Source organism: Amphiprion ocellaris, chromosome 9 (genome assembly GCF_022539595.1).
Source record: "Amphiprion ocellaris isolate individual 3 ecotype Okinawa chromosome 9, ASM2253959v1, whole genome shotgun sequence".
Taxonomy (NCBI): Eukaryota; Metazoa; Chordata; class Actinopteri; family Pomacentridae; genus Amphiprion; species Amphiprion ocellaris.
The window spans coordinates 8,136,822-8,157,239 of NC_072774.1; the positions used below are offsets into that span (position 1 = coordinate 8,136,822).

General features: G+C 40.3%; 1 protein-coding gene across 4 annotated transcripts in view; it reads left to right on the forward strand.

The window, feature by feature from the left end:
- fhod3b (formin homology 2 domain containing 3b) overlaps positions 1-20,418 on the forward strand; it is a 130,552-nt gene that overhangs the window by 4,087 nt on the left and 106,047 nt on the right. For all 4 annotated transcript variants that reach the window (XM_023299403.3, XM_023299399.3, XM_023299400.3 and 1 more), the window contains exons 2-3: positions 4,169-4,275; positions 12,866-12,930. In XM_023299403.3, the coding sequence (XP_023155171.2) occupies positions 4,169-4,275; positions 12,866-12,930 (172 nt within the window). The remainder of the gene's footprint in view (positions 1-4,168; positions 4,276-12,865; positions 12,931-20,418) is intronic.

A 20,418-nucleotide genomic window follows, 5' to 3' on the forward strand; every position in this document is an offset into this window, starting at 1 on the left:
TACATTTAAGTAGTAAAAGTATAATTAAATCTACATTGAGTTAAATACTAGTGTCTTACTGATGCTGGATTTTTTGGGGGCTGAGACACATTTTTAAGGAGTAAACATCAGATATCCTTTTTATATATGTATGCTGTGTATGTACATACATACATGCAATGCGTTAGAGTAATATTGCAAAGGAAAAATGTTGTTGATCATTGTTTAACTCCACAGCAGTGTATTTCAGAAACTAGTAAGCAACTTACTGTGAACACACCACTTGACGCCACACCACTGTCTGCTCAGTTTTGATATGAACTCATACACTGTATATGTTGATTGAAAAACACTCTGTGATGTCACCCATGCATTTCTTCAGTTTTAAAGCTTAGTGTGGTGGCTTCAGCCATTGTCATCTTGTAGTGCCAGACTGCTTCTAGCTCCCAGATATGCCAGAAGTGAGGTGAAAAGGATGGAGCTGGGGTGGGCCTTACAAACGTCCTGTGACAGTCCCAACCTGTCACTCAACCACACCCCTTCATCATAAATACTCAAGAGTGTATAGGATAAAATACAAAAATGTAAAAATTCACCTCTTGTGCAGTTGTCACGAATGGCGACATTAGCTATGGAGACCAAAATGGTTTTTTTGTACCAGGCTCTAAACATATTTATTTCTGTTGTTAAATTGGATATTTTAACATGTGGGTCGATGGAGATAGACTCACTTTTGAAGCCAGCCTCTAGTGGCCATTCGAGGAACTGTAAATTGTGACATTTTTTTTCTTTGTTGGCTTTATTTTTCAGCATTAGTGTTTTCCACGTGTGCACACTCTGCTACATGTGCTGCAGACAGTACTGAGAGTGTTGTAAAGAATAGCTGCTTCCTAGACAAATTATGTAATGACACCATTTGTCAACTTGAACATCCCTTTCTACTTTAATACTCTTTAAAAACACTTTTTATATTGCTTCAGACCATAAACCATATGCACCAATTCTGATCGATCAATATATGTGACAGTTCAATATTGGCCTATAGTTTTAGCCAATCAATGTATCAGTTGGGCTTTAGTATATACTACATAAATAAAGAACTGAACTCTGAAAATATATCAGATTATAACAGATTTTAGTTTTTTTAGCTGGTGGCATTTATGCTTGGGGTATAATTTTTATAATGTAATGTTGGTTCCAGATATAGTTAAACTGACAATAAATCGACTAACTGTGACTAACACCAAAGATACAATCAAGTAAAGGCAGATAAATCGACACTGGGGGTAACTATTTCCTGACTTACAAGCATGCAGTGCAGATTTTGTGATTCAAACATTAGTGAGACTAATCTTTTTTTGGGAAAAATCCAGACATTCAATAAAATTTTCCTGGGATAGTGCGGGGGTTATGTAGGGCCCAGCCACTGGTCAGAATATATGATTTAGTGTGTCTTCTCCTTCATGCTACATTTCATATTACTGTCCCACATTTCGTTTCAAAAGCATGTCAGTCCATAGGCATTAAAATAGTGGGCTTTACTTGGTCCCTCATGCCTGGATTTCCTGTGAGTCCATGTAATCTGGAGAATCACTTGTTTCTCTCCCGACTATGCACAGTATATATGTGCTTGTCTTCCCTGTTACTGTCTACCTATCTTCCTTTCTCGCTCTATCTGCCTTTTTCTATCTCTGTGTGCATAAAACTCGCAACCGTTCTAGGATTTCCTCTGCAGATTTGGTGTAGCATCGGCCTTGTGCTTCGCCTCGTCTCTGGTGTCCTCTCAAAGAAGATGATGTTCAGCCCTATTATCTCTTCGGCTTTTGTATTAACTGTAATCTTTTGGTTTACCGAGCATGGAAAACAACGCAGAGAGACGAAAAGAAGCTAGAGGGGGAGTGCGAGTTATCCTAACCATCCACATGTTTTGTTTCAGTTCTCAAATATGACACAGTCCTTGAGTGCAGTAATCCAAACAGAGTGGCTGGACAGATTAAAGTCATGATGTCTTTCCCAGCGTTCTTCCTTCACGTTTAATTACGTTACTGTCGTTATGTGGAAGGAAATTGAACTGCATCAGACCTGGCAATAGCTGGTTTGATTTAAAAAACACATGGTTTTGCATGTTACATATATGTTTACATGTGTTGCTCATTAGGAGGGGAAATCTTGCTGGGCTGCCTGTGTGGGGATGTGTAAGTAGAGTAGTATTTATGCAAGTGGATCATAGTCCTTGCTACTTTATAAAGCCTCGGAGGGCTGACATGAGAAGACAGATTCATTGAGTTCAGTGTATTTGTACCGTATGTTGTTGGTTGAGATACTCCAAGCGTTGATGGAGCAAAGCAGTGCCATTCTCCACTGTGTTTGCCCTTTTCTTAATGGTATTTGTTTTCTTGTCCTCTTCCTGGCTCTCAGAGCCGCTGCTCCATGGAGCTGACAGACTTGGAATATAAATAGGTTAATATCTCCAATTTGGAGGTCAACCAGACAAGTGAACAGACACCCTCATTCTTCATCTCCTTGACCACAGTCAGGTGATGACAACATTCAGGACCAGACAAATCATACCTCCTCTCCAAAATCATCTCGTGTGATGATAGTTTATCAGACGGGGAGAGCAGAGATAAGAGGCACCAGACTGCCAAGATGCTCCAAATGCGCATGACTTCTCTGCAACCTTGTGCAGCTTGTCATTGTAGAGCACTGACAGGAGCTGATAAAAGAAGTTTCTTTGGTCCACTACAGACTAGACAGAAACTTGGAATGCACTGAACATTTGGCCATTGACCCATAAAAATAAGATATGATTTATGGAACATGTTTTTCATCTACAAAACCAAAAAGGCATCCATATTTAGAAGTAGTGATTTAAAGAGCGAAAGTGTCCAATCAGTGGAATTACAATGCACCATAGAACTGAGGAAGATAATTGATCTTGTGTACAATTAAAGACTAACATTTTAGATTTACTGTATTACAAATACAGGCCCCATAGTGGGATCTCAATGCAACAGATTTAAATCTTTTATTTTTTCAATACTTCTCATGTCCACCCTTATTTTCAATGACACACTCAATCCACCTTGGCATGGAGAATACTGTCGAGATGCTCTGCTATTCTTTAGAGACATTTTATTTCCAGCTGCTCGTTGCTGGAAGGGTTGTTTTGCACTACCCTTGTCCTTAAACTACCCAAACGGTGTTCTGTTGGATTCAAGTCAGACGACTTACTTGGCCAGGTCGCAGCTTTCATTTTTTTTTCTTCTTTACAAACTCTTGTGTAATTTTGTGCTTTGGATGGTTATCATGCTGGAATATTCCTCTTCTGCCAAGTTTCTGCAGACTGGGAGTCATCTTGTCGGCCAGTAATTTGGTATATATCGACAGACGTTCTCGGTACATGTACAAATGTTATCTCCCCAACACGTTTTGCACTAATAGCACGTTAAAGCATCACACACCCACATCCGTGCTTCACTGTCGGGACTATGCATTCACTGTGGTTGTCCTAGCTAGGTTCACACCAAACATGCTAGATCTCATCTGAGCTCAACAAATTTATTATGGTCTCATTTGACCAAAGAATGTGCTCTCAATATTCATAAGGTTTCTTTTCACCTTATTTAGCAAAGTTTCGTCTTACAGCTTTGTGCTGAAGAGCAAGCAAGGGTTCTTTTTCTTGGATACATACGTATATTTACTTTTGTTGCATTGAATTTCTGCTTTTGGCCATGTATTTTCAATAAATTGTTCCTAAAGTGTCTGTTTTGAATTGTTTATAAGACAAAATACTGTACTTGTCAAGTTAGAAATAACACATTTATTGAAAGGTGATGCAATCTGAAATCATTCAACATTTATGTGATTTCGCACAGGGGCCTAGTCACTTCTGCTGTATACTGTAATTTCCGTGTGGTTAGAAACATTTAAATAACTGTATACTGTGCTTGAAGCAAAGGCACAGTCATTTTTCTGCCTCACAGAAACCGGAGTTCAGTCTCTCTGGATGTCAGTGCCAATTGTTCAGCCGACATGTGGTTTCTGATCTGATCAGACTGGAGTGGAATTTAGTTGAGGAGCCCACAAATGGATTTCCAGCATCAAATGCTCATAAATGTCTCACATTTATGTTACTGTTAAGCATTATTTATAAATACATTCAGTGACCGTGTTTTCTTCTGTTTAGGCTGATGACTGCGCCCTTCAGCTGTCCCATAATGGAAGCTACTTGGACCTGGAGTCTACCCTGGCAGAGCAGAGAGATGAACTGGAGGGATTTCAGGAAGATGGAGGGTAAGATAACAATCACCTCTGTCTCTCTCGTAGCTTTTCCTTCACTATCGCCAAGCTTCAAAAGCCGCGCAAAAAATGCATGTACAGAACAAGATTAAAACAAATCTGTTCCTGCACTGAAGTTAAAAACTGAAACTCATGCTGTTATAAAAAAGTTGCTCATGTATTCCTTGCACTTCAAAAGGTGCAGCTGGGAGTGTTGCCAGTGCAGCTCAGGCTGAAAACACAGAAGGGACTGGCACTGCCTATCAGGTGGATACAGTAATGTGCATCGCTTGCCAGGCTCTTGATTGTCCAGGAATAGATTGTTCATGCTGCTGTGGTCAAATTAGCTGTCATCCACCAGAAATAAAAATGAGTGATTTAAGAGTAAGTGACCTAAGAGTTTTTGATTACAACAATCTGGCTTTTAAAAACACCCCAACTATTTCTCTGCTTTTACAGTCAGTCATAATCAGTACAATATGATTACTGTTTGCTGAGAAAGAGACTTCAAAATTCAGGCAAGATAAGAGGGAACAGATACAGTATTTAAATCCTTGGCTGTGGAGATACATATTAATATCCTACTTGCTATATTCCTTTGCCTAATTTGATACTATTATAGCGATTTAAATAGTAATGATACCTATTTGGCTCCAGGATGAATTAGTGAAATAATCCCTTTTTCTGGGCCTCAGCTTGTTGAGCTTTGCTGCCCAAAAGCTCGTCTCAGGAAGGAGTTGGATCTGTTGAAGAACTGAGGGGACAGGCGTTACACCACCTGAGGCTTTCTAAAGTTTCAAACATCTTTGAGCAGAGGATTTTAAAGGAAAAAGTCTGTCTTGGGCCATTTTAGGTCAGACACACAAGAACTGCCACTTTGGAACCGCTGTTAGGGCTGTTTTGGGCGGAGAAACCCAAGCGTACGTACCCAGAAAAAACTCCTATATGGGGCTCTATCTTGTGTGGTAAGCTCTGAGAAGACAATGCTTATTGGTTAAATTCGTAAAGGACAGGTGCCATTTTTCTGCCCTCGCTATATGGTTGTTGAGTTGCAGTCTTCTTGCTGTATAGACGAACATAACAAACCCACCATCATTCTATTCCTGGTGTCCTCATAGAACTGGAGCCATATCCAATAACTGCTATTTATTCTTGTTTTTGGCGCACACAGAGTTAACGTTGCCATCAAAGCTGTCAGATCCTACACTGCAGTTGAGACTGAAAACCCGAATGGGCTGATTTTCAATAAATATGTGCATCCACTTACACTTGCAAGAGTTCCTGCAATAATCCACGTATAGACTCAGTTGGTTGAATGGTCATACTCTTTCCTGCTTCGCAGTAATTTCACCATAAGTGTAGTTGAGGAATTGTTAACTTCAACGCCAGCTTGACCCTCTACGTTTCAGTCTCTATTGTTTGAAGTTGATGAAAAAACTCAACACATAGAATAGAAACGCCAACAGCAGCTAGCGTTTTGGAGGTGTGATTGAAGAATATAAAGTATAAATGCTTACAGTGAACTAGAAGTAGATACGTTAAAGTATAAGTTGGCCTCAAATATCTCACACTTTATGTGGCATTCATCCACTCCTGTCTTTGGCCTCTTTGGTTGAATGGCAGAAATGATGCAATCTAAACCATTTGTGTTATCGACATGTCTACTGAGAAATCACCCTCATCTCTATTGAACGCTACTTTGGTGTTCTCATTAGAACACTGAGGAAACTACATCTGTTCTCTCTCCACCAACACAGCTCTCAGCTAATAATTTAGCTGTATTGTTTCCCTGTAATATGTAACTAGATGACACTTTGCCTTGACATAACCTGTGGATCTACATGAAGAAAAGAAAGGTTTAAATTTGTTGGTATAATTTCAGTTTCATACACTTTCCTTGGCCATTGCCTTTATTGACTCCATATGTATTTTCCTGTACTCTGGAGTGTGTTGATATATCATTCATGTACCGCCCTCTTTAGATGATCACAAACCAAAGGTTGGCATAAGAGTTCCTGGTCAGCTGGACCACAAACATGTATGGATTTATTTGTCTAACTTGGAATTCATAAGCTGCTCTCTGGCTTGGTGTTTCTATTGGACGTTGCGAGTGCTGTCCTTTCCCGGTTCCAGCTGAAATTGTTAAGAGCTTATGGGAGGCTATTGAGAGCTGTGAGGTTAAAGTGGTCCACTTCTTCTCTCGTCAAAGACCGAGCCTGCCAGGGCCCGTGTCGTGCCAGCTGGCAGAGACAGGTATGGATGTGTGTCATTAAACCCACACAGTGTTGTCTGAGGAGGCTGGGGGTGAAGGTGGTTAGCCAATTATTTTGTAAAAATAGGGCAGTTCTGCTCTCTGGCTTTTTATGGTGCTGATGTGCCCAGGATTACATCCCCCACTGCTCAGTGTTGTTGATTTGATGATTATTGAGCTAATAAAAGGTCTGATGAGGCATTTCACCTTTACTTGTTCCATTTTATTTTTGTTTTCACTCCCTTTTTACTGCAAGCGATCTGTCAACAGCAGCGAGAGCTCCAAGACTTACAGAAAATAGCTGATTTGAGTGTTGATCTCAGGGTACCAACTCCAAGCAAATCCCTGCTTTCATTCTGCTTTCACTACTCCTGCTTTGAACTAAGTCACCTAACTTTTTTTTTTTGGAAAGTAACATATTCACGTGCAGCCCAAGTTCCTGAACTCTCCTGATCACTGGTAATTGAATCCATGTGTAATTGATATTAATGACAGGTTACATTCCTGCGGCGCCTGTGTCATACCTAGTGTCTTTACAATCAGATTAAAGTATGATCCTGTGACAGAGTGCTGCAGAGCCAGGAGATATCCATGTCACAGGAGCTTAAGGGCCATAATCACTTCCACACCGTGTTATGAAGCTCGGCTATGAGAGATTGCGACTCGTAAATCCCCATGTCCCATCACTGACGCTGCCTCGCTTCAGGTTGTAAACTGACCATGAGGCCGAGACACGTGCTCAGACGTATCTGCACAGTTTTAGGTAGTCGTAGTGTCATTGCGATGATAGATTGATGCATATATTTCCTGCATTCAAAGCCCTGAGCTGAGGTGGAGTTTGGGTGACATTTTTGGGATTGGACGGCTTTAAGACATTTACAGTATTTGTATGGATTATATGGACTGAAGAGCTGGTTTTGATGTTTTTGTGAAAATGTTTTTTGATGGGCAGATGATTAGTATAGTCCTCAAGGACATATTCCCTTGGCTTTAGAAGATAACATGAAGTGTTATTGACTGCATAAATGATTCGGCATGTGATTTTCTTATTGAGCCTTTTGTCTTTATAGCAATTCACTGCCCTGCTCCATATAATTTATATTAGAAAGCCAGCAATTTTATGCTGAAAATGCTCTTCCTAGTTTTATTGAGTGTTTTAGATGTGTTTGACAACCATTTAGAAGTCGGGCATATTAAAAATCCAACATGGTCTTGCTCTGTAGGCCTCAACTATTCCGAGCTTCTCATCATATCCTTTCATCTCTCTTAGGGCAGCTCTGCTTTCATTATTTTCATTTTTTTCTGACCCACTTGGACATTGTTTCGTAGACGCTCACAGCAGCACACAAGATTTTCATTTGAAGAGGGAAAAAAGTGCATTTGAGAAGAACCAGAGGAATTGTCAAACACAGTACAAGTTAAAACTTCATGGAGGGAAATCAAACACCAGTTGTCCCCTCTGTGTTTGCAGTTAAAGGGTATTATTAACAGAACGGAGCGGATTGGTGATTGTTTGGTGTTTATGTGTGTGTGGTTGTGAATGTTTGACCTGGTCAGCGGTTAGTTAAACAGCTCTTTCTGCAAGAAATGACCTTGTATACAATCTGAGCCTCATTCTTGAGCCTCTTTACCCGACCTGGCTGACTGAGGCGCTGGAGGTCCCTCCATCGACGCCGTTGCTTTCCAGCTAGGGTGTCCAAGAAAGTGCTGAGTCAGTGGGGCCTTCTTGTCTGGCATTAATTGGTCTTCGAAGGGAAGTACTGGCTTTACTGTATCCCAAGTATGTGTATTCACTTTCTGTGGGTACACATTTTGTGTTGTTTTATAAACAGGGCCAGTAATGCCTCTGTTAGATAAAGCCAGAGAGCACGGAGCTGGCAGGTGTCCACTGGTCCAGTTGTTGCTGCTCTGGGTTTGAGGATTAAGGCAGCGCTTTATGAGGGCGCTGCACAACACGGCAGCGAGGGTGATGAACAGAAAAGAAAATAATGTCGGCATGTAATTGCCAGGTACATTTTTGTTAAGTTTGTCCAGCTGTAGCCTTTGATACGCAAAGTGATGATGATGGATATCAGATTTATGCTACTGACAAAAGTTCCACTGCGCCCTTCTTTTGTTAACGTACAGTCGTAATGAAAATGTTCGTATGTTTTCATTTAATGTTTTATAACGCAGTCTACTTTTGACCATTTGCCTTCAGTAATGGTGAGGAAGTTTGACGTGAGTAGGAGGTAATTGTTGAAGGTCTTGGTCGTGTTCATTCATTTCATGACGTTGTTGAAATGGTCGCCGGCAGCATTTCCAGCACCAAAACAAATGAACACAACTATTTGCATCAGTCTTTGTGAGTAATGACAACTTTTAATCAAGGTAGGGGAATTGGCTTTTTCATTATCACCCACTCAATGATTGGTAGCATAAACACAAGGTTTAAGTCGATTCCTTATAAAAATTAAGTTGTTCCAATTAGTATTTCCATGTTATTTAAAAGTTTTTTTTTAATGTTATGTACTTAATTGTGGTAATTAGGCCATTTCCATAGAGGTCACTTAAAACCAAACGACTTCTCAATAAGGGAGGCCTATTGACTGCTTGTAAAAATTCACACATTTTGGTTTAGCAACTTACTTAAATGGCTTCACATAGAATTTGATGGTTCCTGGTTACTTGAATAAGAAAAAACTGAATCAAGCTTTTCCTCATCCATAGATTTGTAAAATGAAGCTTTAACATTCTTAAACATAACCAGCCTCAGCTACCTGATGTAGTATAACATATTCCATCCACCATATTAGCATGCGTAGCCTAACCTCCATACATAAGTTCAGTACTGGTCATATCAGAATTAAAATATTCCTAAGTTAATTGCTTTAGAGGAATTTATTTGTAAGACAATATGCTCACCTTGACATGTCCTTTGTGTCATTTTTGTTCAGCTTACGGTACTGCAGTCTTAAATTATCCAGATATGTTAAATAATACAGGAGGGGACTTGAACTAAAAGAAATTTCAAAAGTGTCAAGTCAATTTCATTAAGTTGCCTCAACTTGAATTAAGTTTCAAATCAACTAAAGCAGAAATTTGTTTGCATTGCACAGAATTTTAAATCAACATTATTATTGCAACTCAACCATCAAAAAACTGTTTGCAGATGGAAAGACTGCAACCTTACATTTAATGAAGTCATGGTAATAGGTCTCTTGAAATATTTTTTTGAGTGCATCAGGTGTTTTTTTTTTTTACCCATATTTTGAAATTTTGCTCTAAAAATGTTAATGGAAAGTGTAAATTTTTTAAGACATTACCCAATTTCCCAAATGTTCTTAGGCTCACTTCAGGTGGTTTTTGACTTATTGCCTTATAAAGAATGATGGAAACACTTTTGTCGAATAAATTCTGACATTTAACCCACATGACCAAATCTTTTGCTGTCTTTGCCTGCAGACAACTCGAACCATTGCTGATACCAATAATTTAAAACACTTCATAATGACTGTTCTTAGTTTTTCTCTTGTAAAATGCAAAACAACTGATTCCATCTGAACCTTCTGAAGACAATATGCAGCCTTTACATAAGTTCCCTTCAAATTTGCTTGATAATTACATGGAAACATGACTACAGTTATTCAAAATGTGTCAGCAAGTATTAGAGAAACATGATGAATCATGTTTAATTTGACCAGTGGCTTAGGTTCATTATACAGTCCCACCACCACTGGAGGAAACCAGAACATTCTGGCACAGAGGAGGACCAAAGAACTTAGTGCACTGACTTGTAGTCAATTTGTTATTGGGCTGACATACCTTATACTTATGATTATTTCTAACTTTGGACTCCACCCGTTACAGGCCTGCAGCACTGTCTGTGGGAGTGACCAATTTTCATGTTTAATTGGTGAGCGGGGTCTGAAAACCTCACTTATATTCCATGCACGTTTGTTTAATTTGATAATGAGCACGTTGGCCTGCGTAGCCTCAGGTCTCGGTTAAGCACAGGGATACTATTGCAGCTCAGCGGAGAGAAAGCAGACGTTCGTGACAAAATGGCTCTAGTTACCCATTTGCCCTCAACAGCATCACAGGGGATTAACTTCCCGTTCGGCTTCTCATCTCGCCAGCGAAGGTCCATGTTGACAGATGTTGCTCCTGTGTCGCCTCTGCTTGTTGCTGGATATTATATTTGATAAACAGTGAGCGTAAACAGACTTCCCCCTGCCATGTAATCTCCCCGTGTGCATATCAACGCCGTCTCCAGCTGACAGGAAAGATGTCAGTATGTCTGTCTGGGTGTGTGTGGTGCAGTTGTGCAGTTGTTGGCCTTTCTGTGCTGATAGGCTTTTTCTTTTTCTGTCAGACCCACTCCTGCATGATGGTCGCTCACAGGGACGGTCCACTGCAGGCCGGTACTGCGCCTGTCGGAACAATCGCGCAACCTTTGTGCAGGCGGCATAAAAGCCCATTTGTCAATGAACCAGATTAGAAAGGAGGGGGTGTTTTGCAACTCTACCTGCTGTGCTCTTGTCTACATTTGTGTCTGCTGGGTTTGTTTGTATGTTTCTTTAGGTGCTTGGGAGGTTAATGATACAATCTGTGATCCAAAAGGGTCAGCAAACCACCCACAACATAGGATTGGAATGAGCCAAATTATAGCGTCCAACTCTAAAGTAAAGAAAATGTCTTAACTTTTTGAAAAATGAAAGTATTTAAATGTAACCCATTTAAAAAGTGGGCTTGAAGGTGCCGCAAACAAAGTAGGGGAACTGGAAAGTATTGAGTGATGTACTAATGCAGTATTGGATTTGTCGACAAAGATGAATCTACATTAAAGCCAGCTTTATGCTTCAAAATACCAAATTTTACAGGCTTCAGTTCTTATAAACACATTAGAAACTGAGCTTCTAAGCAGGCAAATTGTCTTTTGTAGGACTACAAAGTGCACCGCTCTCACATTCGCTTTCACCGACTGAATAGAATCAGGCTGCATTGTTGTCGTCTTTGTTTTCGGTTGTCATTCAGACATTGTAAGCAGTTGACAGGATGGTGATAGGGTCTTGGCATATCTCCATTAACACAGAAGGCGGAGCTGACCTCTGAGTTGCTCCCATCCTTCATTTTCACCTATGAAGACCTGTTCAAGCCGCAAATGTCAAAGGATTTAAGTAACACCGAACGGAATAACTTACAGAAGAAGAATTCACTTTGAAGATCATTTTGCACCTTTGAACAGTAGCTACTCAGTTTTATTGTCATGTCAGCACTTGCTTATATCTGGCCTATTGGTGTTTGCTTTAGATGAAGAAAATCATTCAATTCTTTTTCTGTCTTGGCACAGCTGTGTTTGCGTATCACCCCTATACACAAGAAAAAGGACATATACCAATCATCCAAAATATTAAAATCATTTGTTTGTTGTTATTTAGGCTCCCCTTGTGTATCCTTTGGGTCCTGTGGATTGAGTCTGAGCTTAGGCTGCTCAAATGGCTTGAGATAAAGGGAGTTTAAAGTGTTGGTCAACACCTTGAACTCTTGGTCAAGTTCCTCGAGCCATTTAGAGTCATTTTTGTGGTTTGCTGGGGTGCATTGTCTTGCCATCTGGGTTGCTATTGTATGAAGTGTGTATTTGGTCTGCAACTATGTATAGGTGGGTAATAGGGATGAACATCCAGCTATCATTGGGGTTGCGGTTGGGCTGAAGCCTATCCCAGCTGACTTAGGGTGAAGGAAGGGGACAACCTGGACAGATCACCAGTCTATCACAGGGCTACAAATACAGACAAACAGACTAACAATCACACTCGCATTTGCACCTACGGACAATTTAGAGTTACCAATTAACCTGAGCATGTTTTTGGACTGTGGGAGGAAGCTGGCATACCCGGAGTTCATCGAAATTTTATGAAAATTGCAAGTGTAATATGCAATTATATGCAAATGTACTATTATATATGAAGCATGTGATGACCTTGGTTACAATGGTTATTCTTCAGATGTAAGGGAACATACTTGTTTGGTGCAGATTGCAGCAAAAGTCTCACATCATCATTTTTCAATTTGTTTTAGGGGGAAAGAAATACAAAAATGACCGCTACTGCTGAAATTTTGAGCAATATCTGTCACAATAATTGCATTACAATTTTTGCATGCCATTTAGCTGTACTAGGTAGTGCAAGTGAAAGTGTTGACCCAATGTGTCCCAGCAAAACACTGCATTGTAAGGAGGTCATCAGTGTCATTCACTTCATTTGGCTTTAATGATGTGGCTAAACAGTGCATAGCCCCTACAAATGTAAATAATAATGATAATGGTACTAATTTTCTTCTAACATGCTGCTTTCTGTCTATTTTTCTTCCCAGGAGAGGCAAGAAACACAGCATTGTTCTACGAACACAGCTTTCAGTCAGAGTTCACGCCTGCATCGGTGAGTAATAAACTGTCTTCTGCTCTGAACTGCACATTCATCACTTCTCAGTCTGTGATGGTCAATTTGTATTCCTGAGTCTGTATCAGAAGTGAGGTAAGAGCTTTAATCAGCTCTGTCACCAGTGGATTGTTTCATTTAGGTGCTTGTTAAACTTGCACAGTGGCAGTTTGCGGGAAATAACCAAGAATCTTAATTTGAGTGACAATTAGCAGCATTTCAGCAACACGCTGAGAAAAAACGCTGATGTTGGGCGAAGACTGAAAGGATTTTATGTTTTCAGAGTTACTGTGTTCTGTCACTTTGTTTAATTGGGCCTCCTGGTGTCTTTGAGTAATGTGAGGGAACTAGCACAAAGAGCTGAGTGAAAACATATGCATCCACATGGCGTGAGCGTGCAGACATACAAGCGCGCCTCAGAAGTTGGCTTTTGATTAAACCAAGGATGCCTTCGCTTTTACTGACTGCAATGTGCTCCGTCAGATTATGGTTTAAGTAATTAGGCTCGCTTTTTCTGGAAAGATGCAACTGAAAAGTAGGTGTTATCAGATTTGCTGCCTTGTTTAAAGCGCCTTTATTAGTGCAAGAAATTAATACACAAGCTTTTAAAATGCTATTAAGCAGTAGGGGTTGTTAGCAGCAGAACGTGGAGCAGATATTCTCTCATAAAGACAAACACACACTCGGTCCCTCCTACAGGCTTCAAGTGCAAAAATAACCCAAAGTCTGCAAAGGCTATTAAGCTGTAAATTGTCAGATTTTGAATTTGGTTGTTTTTCTCCGGCGCAAGTAGAAGTAAACCGAAGGCACAGACATTTTTCATTTGAATGAGGTCAGTATGATCCGAGAGCTATCTTTGATTCTCTGGTTATTTATCGTACGTACTGACATGTAGTGGAAAAGTTTGGAATCTCCAGTGGATCTTTTTGCTCACATTGTTCTGTCCTGACAGCTCATTAAACTACTGGTGAGACACACGAGAAATGAGAAAGACAGCTTCTGCTTGAACCTGCTGAGGTCAAGTTTTCACATGCGGATGATTCCTCTTTGATGCTTTTGACACCATAATTATGTAATTGATATAGTAAACCTATCATATATTAGATTAGACATTACCAAATTCCTATTGTTAATAATATTGCTGGGCGATGCTCCCCGATTGTATAACAGCGTATCACCAAAACACATTTCTAGTAAGTGCCTGATGTAACGGGTCACGTGTTTAGCGTGGCTGTACTTGTGACTTTTTGGCTGAACGCTACCCTGAACTGGCTTTACCTTATTCTCTCCTCCTGTTGGTGCTTGGCTCGGCTTAACGGAGCCTGGGGAGCAACAGACAGACTTGCCGCTCCTCTCTAAGTGGATGATGACCCTCTTTCTCTCTAAGTTGACAGCCACCTGTTGCCCTTCTCTAGTCTCCCTCGGTGACTGTCTGTGTGGCTGGCTGATTTATTTTCCTCGAGCTGAGGTGGTCACTGTTCCTCTAACTTGCGCAGACATTTGAGCCTAATTTTATCTGACTAGTGGGCTTACCTCGTAGCCCCACGAGCGCAGAATTACTGGGTGATTTTCCTGCTCCGCATACGAGATAATTCGTTAGACGTATGGCGCGGTTTTCTTTAGGTCATGCGTTTGCTCTGCATTTGGAGCATTTCTCTAAGTCCAAAGTGACTGTCAGTGACCTCGCTGGCCTTACTCTTCTGTCTTTGTACAAAGAGAGTTGGTTGTTATGTATTAAATAAAACCTCCCCTCTTCTACAAAGTGTACATCAGAATGGCTCACATTGATTTTCTGAAACTCTGGTAATCTTTTTTATTCTAAGTGTCTCCCTACTTAAGACTGTGTGGTGGATTAGCACACACACGCTGTTAAGATATTTTGTTTATCCCAGTGGCCCCCTCCCTGAACATGAGTGATGAGCTGGTTACAACTGTGTGTATCGTAATCTGTGTCATTTAGCACTATTTTGTGGAAAACCCCATCGCGTGTATTTCAAGTTTAATTAAGTAGTACATCTCTTTGTTTATGTTGTTTGGTTTTTTTGGTTTTCTCCAGATTTACACATCACAGAGCCAGATTTCTGTGTGTACGTGTGTCATGAACCACAGCAGGACCTAATCCAGGCTGCCTTAATCATAGTCATTAGTGCACACATACATATGTCTCTGCAGAGACGAGGCAGAAATCTGTGCAGCAAAGAGGAGGAAGGAAATGTCTCACACAAAGAGCTAATGATTTATTAAACTGCTTTTTACCGATCCTGCTCTGGCACAGTGATTGGTTGTAATCACAAAGTGAATGAGTCCAGCCTCTTTGTGTACCAAAAGTATCCGCCTGGAAATGCAAAGTGTTTTATCTAAATGTGGGTTAATTATCTTGACCTGTTTTATAACCACTGACCTTCAGTGCAAATTAAGCCCTGATGGCATGTACTTGCATTTAAGGTGTTCAGGTGGCTGTTTTGTTTTGACTGGTTTCCATTATGAGCCTTTCTGAAGCTCAAAGGCCAAAGTCAATGCTTCCAGATAATATACGTATAAGGTTTGAAAATGTAATAGACATTGCACGGGAGGAGATCTTTGCCAGTGCAGAGCTCCAGAGTGTGACCATTTTGATGACAAAAATGTGCAAATAAAAAGAAGTTCATTGGTCGTATCGGGGCGTATGACATTTTGCAAGTCTGTCTGTGTCTCGCCCACCAGGTTCAACATTCAAGATTTTTATTTGCCATTTGTGCTCAAACAGACAGTCGTGGCACATTGGAGTTCTGGTACAGGGCTCTCTTGGAGAGGAGTTACAAACAAAAAACAAAACAAAAAAAAAAACAACACACCAGTCAAAATAGGAAGTACCCAATCAAAAGAGGAAGTACAAAAATTTCCAAAACAAAATACTCTATGAGAGTAGTAAAAGATGAAAGACAAAAATCTGATAAATAAATCTGAATGCTACAAGGAATTAGTAATGTACTGACAATTGTCCAGGAATATGTAGGGGATATTGCACATGCATCACGTCATATTGCACGAGAGGTGGCTTGAGGTAGGTGAAATTGCTGGGTTTTCTTTTTAAATCAGCGCTTCAACATTTTTCGTTGCACTTCTGCCCTAGTAGAGTCCCTGTAGTAACAGAGTGGGGACTAGAGGCTTCTCTGTGCAATGCTGCCTAATAGCATCTACAAATACATGTGAAGTGTTTATGGAAAAATGAAAAATTGAAGTGTTTGCTTATGTATGTGAGGTGTTTATGGAACATCTATAAATTGCGATGTTTACCGATGCATATGAGGCATTTCAGGAACGTGTAAATTGTAGCTTCAAACAACAACTGAAGTTGCACTCTCGTCTACATTCTAAACTACATAAGTCTTTGTATGTAAATCGGCTACACCAAAGCATGTACAACCACAAATAGATTCTCAGTGGTTTTGAAACTCTTATATATTATTCGGTGGGCAACATTTTGTATTGCATTTATTTTGAATACTGCAGCTAAAGCATGCCTTGGGACAGTACTTTTGCTGTTGGAGCACCAGTGTGCTGAACAGAACAGTTGAGAATGCACAATGTGACAAGAAAGTGAATTTATCTGCACCTATATCCCTGTTCACGGTCATTTACAAAGTGTGTTGAGACATTACCAATGTGTCTGGAAACTGACAAATAATCTAACACTTAAAAGGCACTCAATTGATGTGCTGGTGTGTCTAACTAAAGTTAGAAACCAGTGTAAAAAGCTAGTCTGGGGCCTTGTTCTGTATGCATGCAAAGTATTACTTACTGTGAACATTAGTTCTTGAAGAAGAACAAAAAAAAAAAAAAAAAAAAAACCTTTGTGTTTTTGCCATTAGATAACCAGCAGTGCTGATCTTTTGTTTGTATTTGTACGACCACAACAACATCTTGGGATTTAGAAAACAAACACAACTTATCCGTCTTTGCGTGTTAACACTGGCCGCAGCCTGTTTAAATTGCCGGGCTGTTATTGTTGTCGGTGGACTAGATGTGGTATCGAGGTCCTGATTAAAGCAGTCTTGTGCTTATTTTGGTATTGTCTGCAAGTACAGTAGGTCCTCTTCTTATGCGCAGTTTTGTTTCTGAAGCTGCTGGAGTTTGCCGTGATGTGACGGTATGGAGAGGCTGCAGACAGACTGACTGTCGTCGCAGGATGTTTAAATGGGGAGTTAGGAATTAACGAATGTCACATGTGTTCTGTAATCATAAGCGTTTTTTTTTTTCTCAGAAGCTGCTCTTCTGGCAATTAATGACATTTATGCAATGCTTATTTGATGTGGTAAATATGTCATCTGCTATCTAGAAAATTCTCTTCTATCTCCAGAAAATGATGCGTTCAAAGTCACATATGTGCATGTCATTCTATATGGAGCCATCTGTACATGTAAGATTAGTGTGGGTGGTGCAAACTTTTTATTTATTTGTTGGCAAGTGCTTATTATTCCCACAGGTGAAAATCATAAGCGGGAATTTGTCGGTATTCCCCTTTAAGAGCAGGTTCATCTGTCGGCACGCTGATCCCAGCCGAGGAGTGACAGCTGTAATCAGAGGCGACACATTCTCAGTGGATTATCTGCCTTGTCTTTTACAACTTCTTATAATCCGGGCTCATGGCTATGATTCATTGTGACCGCTGTTGACTTGTGTTTCTCTTTCATGCTATAATTTTGTCAGATTGGTAGTTTTGATCTTCAGGTTGACAACTGCAAACTCTGTGGTTGTTCAAATGGAAGAGCAGTGAATTCTGCTGCAATTATGCCTCTGTGGACCATGTTGGAAGATTCAGAGCGACAAACAAACAGCGTAACTGCATGGAAACATACGCTGTTAAAGTGTGGGCTTTTCAGTGTTTATGTATCTGATTACTGCATTATTATGTGTGAGGGTGTGGATGTGCGGGATGTCAGCACCAGATAAGATCAGCTGCGGGTGATCGTGGTGTTCCCGACCACAGTGCCTGTCTTTTCCACGCACTCTGCCAGATCTCTCCTAAGCCATCTGCACTTTTGTCCAAACACATAAAAGCAATTCCAGCAGTTAACCTGCCCATTAAAAAGCTTGAGATCACCTTGAAATGTCTTTCTTTCATTTTACGAAGAGCCAAAGGATTTAATTACGCCTAAGGTTATAGGTTGTATCCAGCTCTCTGCAGTGGTGAAGATTATTTTTAGAAAATCAGAACTTATTCTGCTTTTTTTTTTACTTTATTTTCCATTAACCCTCAGAACCTTAAGCGGTTTCTGGACAGTTTTGACCACTGTCGCATTTTCACTCACTGTGGGCTCATTTTCCACTGAACTGTGAAGTCCTGCAGCACAACAATGGCTAGAATTCTAAAAGTGAGAACTCAGCCTTGCCTTTTGTGCAGTGTAACTGTTAAAATGCTGTAAATCACAAAAAGAGAAAACTCAAAAGTTGCATTTATTCAATTATTTATCCCACGAAAATATTTTTTAAAAGGAACAGACATGTATAATATGTATCCAATACTGAAATTATTGGCAGTTCTGCAACTTACCTACTTACATTTTGAAATCTGTTTTTCCATACTTGTCTTTCCATCCTGTTTAAACACAGCTTGCAGTTCACCTGAAAAGTCCTGAAATTTTTTTCTCGTGACTGTTGGACGCAGCTGAGTCACTGAAGCCCTCCTGGTTGTGCCAACATGTGTAGAATTTTTTTTATTTTTTTTTTAATTGAGTCTGATAATGGTTTATTTTTGGCAGATTTATAAATGAGACATAGAATAAAATGATTTTGATGAAATATAATGATCTTAAGCTTGCATTTGGTTACATTTCCTGATGAAATAGCACATTTAAAGTGGAAATTCCAATTATTCTGTCTGATTTCATAGATTCTGGCTTTGATAAATGATATAAATTTGGTGTTTTGTTTATTTTTTTAAAGAAAATGTGACTTTAAATCTGATTTATTGGGGTTTAGAGGGTTTATCTGTATTGTAGCTCTGTCACGATGCACCTTTGGATTGTCAGAGTGTGCGCATAGAGAACATCCTCAGACTTGCACCAGACATTGGAGTCACATTAAAGCAATAAAATCAAATATCCAGTCACGGCTTGTGTGACTGGGTAGTGCCAAACCAGAGGGGAATAGTTAAAAACATGTATATCACATGGCACCCATGAAGCACAGAGGGAGATCAAATGGCCTGGACTCTCATCTCTTCAACTTGCCTCAAAGAGACCCTCAAAATAGGATCATGGGCTTCGAGTCACCCTGGGAGGCCAACCTAAACAACGCTCCGCCAAAGAAGAGAAATCTCAGGCAGCGAACAAGAGAGGATGAGTTTCGCTCTTCACATCGCAGCTGACAGCAGAACTAGACCATCAGAAGGTTCATGGTATCCCTCCACCTACACTTTAGCTCACTCTGCTATTTTATATACTTTCTGTTTGGCCATGAGCCCAACAACCACATGCAGAGAGATAACAACACAGCTTGGGTTAGTGTGTCATTTATGTGCAGCAGTGCAGCGATGTATGTTTTCCTTCAGTTTCACTACTAAAGCACAACTTTCTTCCTTTTTTTTTTGGTGGATTACACCTAATGTCTGGCTCTTTTGCAGATTTGCTTCACATACTGTACAAAGTGGGAGAACATTAATTCCTATAAGCACCCTCGTAGGCTCGCACACACTCATCCAGAGGCATGCACACATTAAGAAGCCATCTGTTTCCAGTTGGAAGGCCCCTCAGCGCTGCTCCTCACCCATCCAGAAAAGAAGAACGCTGTTTTCATCCATGAGGGGAGCTTTTTTGTTTTTTTTCTTGCTGTGTTTACAGGACTGAGGCAGAAGGGCGAGCGTGCCGCCTGACCAGCAGACAATATACCCCTGTGGATTACAAGGGATGCCTCATTATAGAGTTTCAATGCAGTAAATTATCTCCCATCCCTTTTATTCCTCTGATTTCACTTCTAAAGACGAGCCAAGCCCTTGTCAGAAAATCAGATGACAGATAGGTCAGAATTGGTATAACTAATACCAGAATGTAGTTTTTCAAAGCGGCACATTGTGACGTATGAGCGAAGAGTCATGCGAACTAAACGGCTCTGGGTTTTCCCGCCGCAGTGAGACCGGAGCAGGCCTGGTTGAAGTGGACAGGTGTGTAACCTCAGCAACCACACACTCCAAACAGCTGACTGCTGGCAGGAAGGAACATTTGGAATGAATCTGAGTTTGTTTTTTTTCCCTTTTGCATAAACCAGTATTTGTTTGTTGTCTGCGCAGAGGTGTTTACTTATTCTTTCACAGGCGTCTGTAGTGGTTTACAGCTGAGGTTTGTGGTGCCTTTGCTTGTGTTTGCCGTTTTTGTGTGTCCTCAGCAGATGCAGGACAAAAAAACAGCAGATGGAGGAAACACATAGTTACTGGGCATTTATCTGGATGAATTTACTGACATGACTAAGTTGACTGTTTTTTTTTTTTAAGTTTTTTTTTGGCCTTTTATT